At 36.4% G+C, this 12,073-nt stretch overlaps 3 protein-coding genes across 3 annotated transcripts; all 3 read right to left on the bottom strand.

The window, feature by feature from the left end:
- Positions 1-756: 756 nt before the first annotated feature.
- On the bottom strand, positions 757-2,380 carry LOC125873087 (uncharacterized). Its single transcript, XM_049553951.1, has 2 exons — positions 2,229-2,380; positions 757-1,140 (listed from the first exon to the last, which is right to left on the bottom strand). Exons 1-2 carry the CDS (start codon positions 2,269-2,271, stop codon positions 920-922), a joined length of 264 nt encoding a protein of 87 aa, XP_049409908.1. The 5' UTR covers positions 2,272-2,380; the 3' UTR covers positions 757-919.
- A 1,258-nt stretch (positions 2,381-3,638) lies between these two features.
- Positions 3,639-7,030, bottom strand: LOC125874990 (uncharacterized). The gene is made up of 3 exons (XM_049556040.1): positions 6,670-7,030; positions 4,525-4,621; positions 3,639-4,014 (listed from the first exon to the last, which is right to left on the bottom strand). The coding sequence occupies exons 1-3, from the start codon at positions 6,935-6,937 to the stop codon at positions 3,942-3,944; spliced, it is 438 nt and encodes a 145-aa protein (XP_049411997.1). The 5' UTR covers positions 6,938-7,030; the 3' UTR covers positions 3,639-3,941.
- A 660-nt stretch (positions 7,031-7,690) lies between these two features.
- Positions 7,691-11,603, bottom strand: LOC125873172 (uncharacterized). The gene is made up of 10 exons (XM_049554060.1): positions 11,305-11,603; positions 10,589-10,683; positions 10,352-10,419; positions 10,200-10,243; positions 9,927-10,004; positions 9,689-9,842; positions 9,238-9,390; positions 8,676-8,786; positions 8,260-8,325; positions 7,691-8,119 (listed from the first exon to the last, which is right to left on the bottom strand). Exons 1-10 carry the CDS (start codon positions 11,571-11,573, stop codon positions 8,021-8,023), a joined length of 1,137 nt encoding a protein of 378 aa, XP_049410017.1. The 5' UTR covers positions 11,574-11,603; the 3' UTR covers positions 7,691-8,020.
- Positions 11,604-12,073: the final 470 nt, after the last annotated feature.

Raw genomic sequence — 12,073 nt, 5'->3', positions numbered from 1 at the left:
AAACAAGAACATTTTGGAGATATAGGTTTAGCAGATAAAATGTTTCCAGTTTAGCTTCAGCTGGCTTAATGCTTCTACGTGCTGAAAATATGTTTCGAGTTAGGTCTGTCTAACCTGTCCTGACTTCACCATTACACCAACAACATATCTAGTGTAATCACATAAATGAGGTCTAAGGAGGATAGGACGTGTAGATCTTATCCTCTACATTGGGAGTGTTTCCGAATTGTGGTATCTAATCCTCAACCCTCAACTTCAACACTGCTACTCCTGCTGTGGGGGTAGAAATAGATCTTTTCACTAGACTCATATACTTCACCATGGGAAGATATTGCCATTTCTTTGTCTTTTTAGATGACGGTGATGTTTGAGTCAGCTAGCACATTACTTGACGATTCCTAGAATACATACAAGTTACTACCTTCTAGTACTTAATGAAATGTTTCAACTGTATCGGAATGTTGAGTTCGAGGCAACTTCAAGACACAATTGTCATTTCATAGAAACTAAGATCAGCAAGGCAACCCGGGATGTGGCTTAGTAGTCAATGAAATGGGTTGGGAATAATGACATTTCAGGTTAAAGTCCCGACAGAGGCAAAAATACTACTGGTGATTTCTTTCCATTTATGTAATATTTGGTAGGTAGAGTTACTCGGTACCCATGCTAGTAGGGGAGGTAACAATGGTACCGCATGGAATTAGTCGAGGTGCACGCACGGTCATACCATGGTTATACAAAACAAATCAGCAAGGATCCTTCTAAAAGATCAATAGACATCAAATGCTGTCACAAATAGCAACACCTTCCATGTAAACACCAAGAAATCAGTACTATTTATACATAGCAATTAGCTATTGTACATCAGAATGAAACAGGGAAACCAATATTGTTAAATAATGGCATGAAAAGAGTTGGATCATTTCTTAGGGTGGATACTTTGTACAACTGCCTCAATTTCTTCCTTGACTCGTTCGAATACATTTGGTCCCTTAACTTCATCAACTGGGGTGTTTTCATCAATGTCACTAGTTCCATGAGTTTCCTTGTGATGGTGAGGTTTTTTATCGTGGTGAATCATAGCCTCAATCTCTTCCTTTGCGCGCTCAATCAAATTTGGTGCTTTTACATCTTTCACATCTAAAATTACAAAGAGATCAAAATGGAAATGAGGAACATAAACCATCTAACGTCCTAAGTTTGTACAACAACAGACTATGCTAGATTAGCATTATCAATTACCAGCAGACAAGAGAATACAAGAACAAACTGAGAAGAAAAGGGCAGACCATTACCATCATCTAAATTGTGCAGACTCTTTAGTTTCAATGCGGCACCCCTGTCGGATTCTTCAAAAATATACTACTTTCGGAGAATCCAACATACAATTTTGAAGAGTCCAAGCAACATAGATCATGATAAAGAAAGACAAATGAAACTTGACCTAACTCAACCTCAAAATCTAGTTGAAGAGGTGAGGATTACCTTATAACTAAACCAAAGCATCATATCCCCCCAAATCTGGGATATCCAACATCCCCGTATGCCCAGTCTGGCAACTAAAATGTGGAGAATATAATACTGAGGCCCAACATTGATCAAATCAAGAATCGGGATGAGCCTTACCCTGATAAAGAGATAATGTTTGTGTCTAACTCAATCCCCAAAACAAGTATCAAGGCAAGGATTGCCAATTTGCCACCATATAAAGAGACCAAAGGACCACATCCCAACCAATGTGGGATATCCAACACCCCCGCACACCCAGGCCCCACAACTGGAACATAGACAATATAACAAGGGTCCCAACATTCATTAAATCAAGATTGGGATGAAACTTAGCTAATAAAGAAATAAACCTTTGAGTTTAACTCAAACTTCAAGGCGAAGGATTACCCAATACCATATAAGAAAATCAAACAACCACAACAATTGGGATGTGAATATTCAACGCAAATACCAAATTCAGTATCCATTCATAAAACAAGATTGAATTTTTAAAGCAATCACTGTCCACATACACGCTCAAATTGGAACAATCTTAACAGAGCAAAAAAAAAAAAAGAAATTCTGTTCAGTTATTTCACGAATACATGAGGAATTAGGCAAAGTGTACAATTTGTTTTTCCTTGTAATTAAAATCAGTCAGCATCTTAATTTGCAATATATTTTATATTCCCTTAAGAAACCCCTTTCGATTGCAACACCTAGAGAATAGGAAATGTTACCTGCAGTAGATGTTGGGGTTTCATTGCCTCTAAATTCTGCCATGGCAGGTTCTGATCAGGCTGCAGATACTGTTTTGCAGGAGAGGAGAGAAGCCGATGAACGTCAGGTCCCGGAGATGTGAATTTTTATTTTTATTTTAACCAGGAGATGAATATACTACAGTGCAATACAAAACAAAGCATGGGCCTCGGCTAAGGCTCCCTGTTTCGACTTGGATTTCCAAAGGGCCCAATAGAGAGAATGATTGAAGTTTTAGCCAATTTTTGCAAGTGCATGAAAGAGTATGGTTTTTATTTACAAGTGATATTGGTTGCTACAATCTCAATAAAAATGACTGAAGTTTGGTTTTGTCTAGGTTATAATATTAGTAAAAGATGTTTGAAGTTAGCCTTAGCTAGATAAAAAAAAATGTCTAAGGTTTGATTTTGTCAAGTTCACAACTTCACTCAAAAAAAGTCTGAAGTTGGTCTTGACAAGTCATATCAAACTTTAGGCAATAATGTCCGATGTTTGGATTTTATAAAATCATATTTTAAATATCTGAAATCGAACGTAACTTTCAATTTTAGTGGCACACATTTGAAATCATTCCCAAAACAGGTAAAGTTGCAAAAAAGAAATTAAAAGGTGAACATAATGATGACCCGCTAAACTAGATAGTTGTTCCCTCCCCCTGAATTTATACACTTTACTTCCTTGTTATTCACTAGGCGCCATATTTGGCATACCTATTTAATTTATAGCCAAATTCAAAAGTTAAATTAGAACCCAAAATACAAGTAATCAAAGAAAGTTATTCTCTTCCTCCTTTTTCTTCTTAATTGTTGTACAACAATATTTTTAGAATTTATAACAATTAAAGTATAATGTTTTGAAGAAGTGGATCTTGTCATGGCCTCAACTTCAATAAAAAAAATGTCTTAAATTGACACAAATCAGGATAAACTTTTTTTTTTTTTATGACAAGGGAAACCCGCATCCGCTATTCTTTGGGTGCGCACAGAGATAGCTCGCAAACCACATAGGAGAGGCAATCCGCACTAGGCATGCCCGGTGCAACGAGCTCGACCCAGAAGCAAACCCCTTGCTTTCGCTGGCAAGGGGTTTCGAACTTGAAACCTCCAACATGAAAGTCCCAAGCCCAACTAACTAGGCCACCCCGAAGGGTAAATCAGGATAAACTTCAAACAAAAATATCCAATATTTCATCCTAACAAGTCTACTTCAACCAACAAATGTCTCACGTTAACATTGACAAATCATTATATTTCTGATGTGCAGTCGATATATGTTTGAAGTTTTATCTTGTCAAGGTAAAATTTTAGTAAAGCATGTCCAATGTCTGATCTTGCCAAGGCCTCAACTTCAATAAAAAAATGTCTGAAATTTGACATTGCCAAAATAACTACTTCAATAAATAGATTTTGCTCGTACGTCAATCTCAAGGACCCTTAGGTACAGTGAAAAAGAATTCCTTATTACAGATCAAACATATCTTTAAGGGAAATAAAACCAGCTTGGAAAAATATTAAGAGTTGGGGACAAAGCTGGGAAGTAGGAGCCTAAGTACAAAAATCCAGTTTGAAGATCACCAAAACATCACCTTGTTTCAATAGTCGCAACATATCCTATTTAACTGTCCATGAAATGCCCTAAACCAGCCTTCTAGCCTTGCTCCGTACACCTTGTAAACCATGCAACACAAAATGTTGTTATGCTGTTATTCTTGATCGACCCTTTGCAATACGTCGAGCAATAACTCTACGCCCGCCCTTAGTTGCTTTGCTGCTCAAGGATCAAAATATGTGCTAGTCAGAACTCAACAAATAACATAAGCAATCTAGAGAAAAAAATTCCTGTAAAAGCAAGTGAACCGAGAAAAATGAAACTAGCTGGACATAAATGACTAAGCTGATCAGGTGGTCTAGGAGGCAAATGAAAACCTAATTTTCATTGCCAGGATGAGAGCACACCAGAATCCTGGGCTACGTATTAAGACCAGCAGTACATGGGATATTCTTGACTCCATCTCCCCTTTCATGTACACTTACCTCTAGTTGGAATTGTTCTAAAATAACTTAAATACGACTCTGGGGAATGTATTATATGTCGTAATCCTACAGTTTCCAGAAACAGGAAGAGAAACAAAAATGGTCTAGTACATATTCTTTCAACAACTCAAAGACCCAAAAAGCTAAAATAGAATAAAATAGGAGCCAGATGGTGCACAATGCTACTCTCATGAGAATGTGTCCCATTTGTCTGGCAGCTAAAGAGCAAGGGAGAGAGGTGTACCGAGCAAAGTAACCATGTGTCCTTTTGCGCCTCATGTTGCTGGGTTGGTAGGTTCTCTTAGGAAACAAAAGCATCCCACTTGATGAAGAATCATCAACTGTATGAACATAAATAGAAGAACGATGCAGTAATTCATGTAAAACCAAGTTAATTACACTATTCTTTGTAAGCAAGTCTCTGATGGTTTAAATGGATACTGATGAAATAACAAATAATAATGTCAATTGTTAATAGCTTTTACAAAAATAATTAGCGGTCCAACGAAGGTGCAAACATCTAAGAGTTATATAACAAGTTCAATTTCTGACTACCCAAGCTTTTTATTCATTAGGAAACTGAATTACACAACAACTATTTTTGTAGAAGCGTAATGCAACCAAATAGACAAAAAAGAGCAACTCCATACAGCTATCAACTCTAAAGAAGATAGAGTATATGGAGGCACTTTTTTGTCTATTTGGTTGCTATCAACTCTAAATATAATTGTCTAACATCTAGGTAAATTTGACTCATCAGAAAGCAACCAAATAGACAGAAAATGCCTCCATACAACTATCAACTGATCAACTCTATATATGGTTGTCTAAATTATAGATAATTCTTTTTTTTTGAGAAGGTAACAAATCAAGATAATTCTTGTTTCCTAACTTCTTAAGAGAGCTCTCTCCAAGTTCCAGTTAGAATGCGGGGAACCACAAGTACTGCAATAGCCATAGAATATAAAGTCAAGTACTGGGTTTGTTTTTGGAATGTGCAATGAATTTTCCGAATCGAATATTTGCTGTGTTTGGATGTATATATAGTGCAACCATAATGGATGGAAATTATCTCCACTTTTAGCAGAAAGGAATCAGTTAAGAAGATTGTGTCAAGTTGTGCGGGTCATGACCCAACCTATTTTAGCACAACCCGTTTCATCCGAAGTAAGAGCCATTTTTTTTAGCCCAACCCATTTTGGCCCGCCCAAATCCAACTCAACCCACCCATTTGACATCGTTACTGTTTAACTATGTATTAACACATGTGGCCAGCTGGAACATTGTGTTACAATGATCTAAAAATCGGCAACCTAACAGGTTACATCTACCCTGTTGGTGATTCTTTTTCCAATCCACTTATCTTTTGAGATAAGAGAGCTCCTTTTCCATTCTAGTTCGAAAAAGTACTAAGCTAGTTTTCACAGAAAACTGAACTCTTCGTCTATTTTGGTTGAAGAAGAGGTTGCTGACAGCTCAATGTTTCTTTTAATAGGCATTAGATAGTATTTTGACTTTTTAAAATTTAAGCATCATTGAAACGAAATGCAGTAAGGAAACAAATATTCAGAGGATGAAACCAACATCACAATGTTCAAAGTTCGACAATTAGTTGCAAAATTCTGTAGCATTGAAGTCAAGCCAAGGTTTATCAAGACATACTATAAGTAAATTGTAGTTCTATGAGAGCAATTAGCACAACTTCACAATGGGTTGGATTGAGCAAGTTGACATCACTTATTATTCTATACATTTGAAACCCAACTTTGACCTACACATAAACTTCAAAAGGTTGGACTATGACTCATATTTTTGTTAACTCAACCTGTTTGACTCTGTTGAATTTCAACCCAACATTCCCACTTTTAGCTTAATCTGACTGTAATTATCAACGAACTTGAACAGCAAGCTGCTCCAGAAACTTTCATAGGTGACTTCTATCAGTTAACCAACAGTTTATCAACCCATGGTACAAACTGCAGCTTTAGATGGATTTGTCAGGCATATCATCTTTGTCTATAGATAAAAGAAGAGCTTTTTCTAGTGATCTAATTATATCGAACTTTCCGGTTAGTGTGAACCTAAAAATAAGCAATAGGCTAGAATTGGAACAACTGTCAATGCATTCGAAATGCAATCAATTAGCAACCTAGAGTGCGAGGAAACTTCTAAATGCCCCACTTCTCAGAAAAAAAGAATGTAAATCAATCATTCAACTATGCTACAATTTCCAACCTAGTTGAGCTCAGCTATATGCATCAGGTATATTCGCAACCCATTTCGTATCACAAAATGAAATATTAAAAGTATTATGTACCTCAACTTTCCAGCTAAATGCTAACATTACGCAAAAGTATAGTATAAATTGACATATAGAGAGGGAATTTACCGTCAGGGAGGAAAAAGGGGAGTGAAGGAAGGCCAGTAGGGTATAAGAAACCTTCAGTGGAAACCTTCTTGAACGAATCAACGTCGGACTGGGGTAAATCAAGACGAATCGGAGACTGAGACTGAGAGGAGAGAGATGGAAAAAGCCTAGAAGTGAGTGTCGGATTCGCAATTTGTGGCGTTTGTGCTGAACATCTCAAGTTTTGGGTCATCAAACGGCTAATCAGAGAAACGCCCGTCCGAATTAGAGTTTTCGACGACGACGACATTTTCACACACAGTTGCTACAGAACGATGGTAAACCCTAACACAGTATCTACTTCTCCAAGTTCTTCCAGTTTCCACCATTTTTCCTTCGAAAAGAACTCGAGGCACTAAATGGGCCGACCCTTCTTGTGGGCCTTGGCTTCTAGGTTGGGTTCTAACCCAATTAAGTTGGGTTGGCCTGGTTTTGATTTGAAAGCGTTAAAATTCACAAATAGTTACTTTTCAGCTCGAAATAATTATGTTAGCTATAAATGTACGCTGTTATATTTTAATTTTAATAATATTATGCATAACTTATGATAACAAAATATTATAGTTGTCCTAAGGTTAAATTATGTAAGGTAAGACATCCATTACCAGCTTACAAGATATATAATATTGTGGGCTATTCTATTTTTCTTTTTAGGACTAGATTTAGCCGGGGTTTGAATTGATTTATTTTTAGTGACTTTTTTTTTAGTTTTGGAAGTGTTCGAATAACCCACAATTTATAGCAGGAAAAGTAACCTAAAAAAAAAAAAAAAAAAAAAGAAGCCAAAAGTTAGGGGTTACCAACTTATGACTTTTAACTTATAAGTCACTTGAAAAAAATCAATCCAAACAATCAGAAGGTGCCAAGGAGTGTGTATCTTGAATTACTTTGTTGGCCACAAGATATATAATACATACATTAGAAGTTTAACATCAAGCGAGCTCAGTTGTATATACTCCGAATGGAGGGATCGGGTATTTGTAAACAAGCACTCAACTTTTAGCATATCAGGTAACAAACAACAGTACACTATATTTCATCTGGCTGTTTCTGTTTACAAGGTATAAAAGAATAACCTAAATATTCTGCCTAACCACAACTTTGTCAATAAAGGAACCTACAACAACACAGCCTTGTGGTACCAAGCAAACAAAAAAAATAAAACTGGCACTTCTGAATCAATAGCTGCACTACAAAATACAAAAGGTTGAGGTAATAGACAAAAAAAATCAACAATCAAGGCATCACCAATATGGATTTTGCATAGGATGGTCGAACCAAATTCATCTCGAGATGTACAAAAGGTTACTGATCAAGTGTCACTGGATGAATTTCATTGTCCAACTTCTAATGCAGTTGAAATCCACTCTGAAGCAGCTGTGTGAACGTCTGCTTCTACATGCATCGATAGAGAGACTGGAGTGACTGCTATCTGTTGAGCACAATAATATCAATTGGTCAAAAGCATATAAAGACAGCTTATCACTAGTTTGACATTGGTTAACGTTACATATCCAGCACTGCCTGGGGAAAAAAAGACAATTACACTAAGGATAGGAGTAATAAACTTACAAAGCCATTTTCAAGAGCTCTAAAATCTAAATCCTCATCCTCTTCTTCCTGCTTCTTGTCAAGTAACTGCAGCGCAAATAACAAATAAAGTCATTCACTTAAATATTAGAACCAACTGGTACTAAGTACAAAGAAATGGAAAGGCATCGATGAGAAAGATTAGTATAAGGAAATGTGAGACACTTGGCTTTTTTGCGCTTCCGCACAAGCCATTCAAAGAGAGGAAAATTATGGATTAATGTGACGATTTAACATGTTCTTCTGATACATAAGATCCCTCTTTTCCATTGACATAGATTAATTAAGTTGAAAATGGCATTTTCAATTAGAAAATAAACCTGAAGATTCCTCTATTTACTTATCCAAGACAGCAACTGGATACAATATTTCCATAGAGATGGAAAAAATTTCCTTACCTCCAATCTGAAGTACTTGGCTTTCCGGTTGGGATCAGATTTCCCCGATACACCAACCGATTCAACCTCCTCTATATTCTTTTTCTGTGTGGCTAACCGACGAGCGGCACCCTGAAAAAAAATGAGAATTCGGAAGTCTGAATGGTTAAGAGTATCTACAATGCAAACCTTGATTGAGAAAACTAAAACAAGCAGGGGCTGCAAAGTGTTACAAATAACTGTATTTTGACACATTTATGTGCACTTTTGTCTTGTTGTGTACTATAACGGAATCAAAGAAGCCACTCAAATACTACTCATCTTACTGGAAACTGGGAAATGAATCAGCTTTTAAGTCACTACCTTCCTTAAGCTCTGACTACTCTACTTTTTAAGATTCAACAGAATTTCAACTCCATATAAATTCCTTTTAGATATAGGTAGGGGACAGCTCAATTCTTGATCTTGTTTAACTTTAAGAGCAATTAGGTTGTCACTCACTTAAAGGCAATACTACACACTTGCTATCATCATCATAAATTATCTAGATCACCACATATCAGTGAAGGACCAGTTAACTCACCGCTGCAGAAGCATCTCGGCCTAGTTGCGCAAGCTGTAGTCCAAGCATTTGCTGATTGGGAACAAAACGTCTGGCAGCAGGATTCCTGCTTGCTGAAATAGCTTGCCAGCAAAGCTTAGGGCTCCAATGACTTGGCCTGGTCGATTTGAATCCCTGTCACATAAAAGGTAAAAATAATCTCTCTACATCCACATACATGGAGAGATATAATATGCTAAAGCAAAACAGTAATGTGGCTGGACTTGGGGAGTAAAAGGAAAGAAGACTAAAACTTTGCTTTTGCATGCCAACACCAATAGTGTCACACGTACATTCTTCAGAATGATTAACAATTAGCAGTTTCGAATGGAGACTCTTTTTGATGAATTGGTCTGACCAAGGAATCACAAGTCCAAAAACTCGTATTTTTCTCAATGGGAAGAAGCGCCTCAAGGGTGACAATAAAACAGACCTTGTTTGTCAGAGGAGACTTTGGAATTTCCACATGCAGCAAGCAACATTTGGGAAAAACTCCCTTCTCTATATCTCTAAGGGCTGCATTTATCAACGGTAAACAAACACCAACGGCATCCTTGAAATCACTTTCCTGACTTTCATCCTTCTTCCTAAAATAGATTATGGGTACATTGTTAAGACCATCAAGAGTGATTAAAATTTTCAGCAGTATCCCCTAAATGATAGGCAAATACCAGTCAAGTGATATCGATATAGATGGTACACCACTAAACAATGACTCCCTTGCACCAGCTACAACACCTGAGTAAAACCTGGAAACAGTGAAGTAGTACAAATAATCACAAAATTCTATGCTGATATAGAAGTAACAAATAAAAGAGCAAGAAAGTGCCAATTCACAACTTCAATATGAGTAGTAGTCATAATAAAACAATTTCAAACTATAAAGTTGTGCTAAATTTTATAGTTCACTAACAGAAAGGTCATAAAAAGAAAACGCTACTTACATATGATGGCCACAACTTGAGCCCTTATTGATTCCACTTATCACCTAAACGTCCAAGCAGAAATAAATAACAGGATAGTCAGCAACATAAGCTATACCAAACCCAAAAATGGAATAGGAATATGGTATAACTGAAAACATGTCAAAAAATACCAGCATAGGCTTTGACCAGGAAAATAGTGCACCAGACAAGGCTAATGACACACAATCTACGGGAGTCCCTGACACCAGAACAAATTCAAAAGGCGTAACATGTTAGAGCTGAAATACTGTATAGTTTCTAAATGTAAGTGTAATCCTACAAAGCTAGGGTAAATATAGATTACAATTTTTCCAACAAAAGACCGAGTAGAACATATACACTAAAAGCCAATAGTAACAATGTCATACCTGAAACTTCATAAGCAGTAGCACCATGAATCTCAGCCGACGTAACAGCAATGGATTCTTTCAGGGTAACAGAATGGCCTGCCATTGATTCATCTCTACAATAGCATTTGGAAGAAAACACATTAACCATAAGTTATAAAGCGCTTAGTTTGGATTATGATTAAATCATTTTATCCAATCTAATATTAGTCTTACTAATGCAGGGGATAATGTTTTATTAATACAAAATTTAATATCGCTCTTATTCCACTATCACATTAGAAATCTCAGATATGTATTACATATAACTGCAATGAATTAACAAAGCTAACTCAGGACCCATTTCGACCACAAAAACCAAGAGATCCCGCATTACAGATAACATAATTTCAACATCTACAAAACACGGGACAACCACAAGAGTACAATATCCCAAAAGTAGCACTATGGCTCAATCCAAAACTTGTTGGGATTAGCTATGGAAACCCTTTTATATATTCCCCCTAATTTGGACCCATTTTATTCCAAAAATTATACCTTTATACATGGTTAAAACTATTTTTATGTATATCTAGTTAATGTTGAATCCTTGTTGGCTTCTTCATGTGTTACTTCTTAATATACTGAAGGACCTTAGTGAAAATACTTTGTCCGCTAGTGCAATGAGACAATTAATCAAGAGTAACAAGAAACTACGTATAAGTAACAGGGAAAGAGAAATTTAAAATAGAACCCACGATTGAGGAGCGCAAACGTTAACATTGTAGAGGCCCAGACGAACAAGAGCATCAACAAGATAGGTAAGGCCAGGGGATTCAATCCCATCAGCGTTAGTAACTAAAACAACAGGCTTTGTATCGTCAACCTCTGCAGGATCCGAGTTGGGTTCCGTGGAATCATCATTTTTATCGTTTTGGGGAGCACCCTTTCTGCTAGAAAGAACATCTTGAAGATTGGAAACAAGCCCAGGAGGCAAGAAGTTAGCTTTCGCCCCAGAAGGCCTCATTCTTGAGTGATTGAAAGAAAGGGACGTGACGTGAAGGAGAGGAAAACGAGGGGAGTAAATAAAGCGCTTAAAAATGTATTAGACCGCTTCCAACGCCGTTCTGAGGCTATTTATTACACTACAAATTTACTCTCAACACGTACTTCTTTTTTGTCTTTTTCTTTATTTGAGACAGTGGAGCGTAAAAAATATATACTTAAATTATCCGTAATTTTATTTTAATTTCATATCTTAATTATTTGGAGTATTGAAAAATATATTTAAATTATTACTTATAAGTTTGTAAATAATAATATGTAACGCTGTATGAATTATATTCTTTCTTATTAAAATAAAAAATTATCACGTGAAAAACAATTTTACCGTATAAAAATGACAAACATAACATATAACAATCCCAACCAAAAATATAAATTGGAACACTTAACTTCACTCTTCAAAAGGTCAATTGAAAGTTTTCTTTTAAAAAAAACGTGCGAGCAATAAGGATAATACCTTCT

Source organism: Solanum stenotomum, chromosome 8 (assembly GCF_019186545.1).
Source record: "Solanum stenotomum isolate F172 chromosome 8, ASM1918654v1, whole genome shotgun sequence".
Classification (NCBI taxonomy): Eukaryota; Viridiplantae; Streptophyta; class Magnoliopsida; order Solanales; family Solanaceae; genus Solanum; species Solanum stenotomum.
Note: the sequence above shows the minus strand (reverse complement) of the source record. Positions and strands in the feature narration are given on the sequence as shown.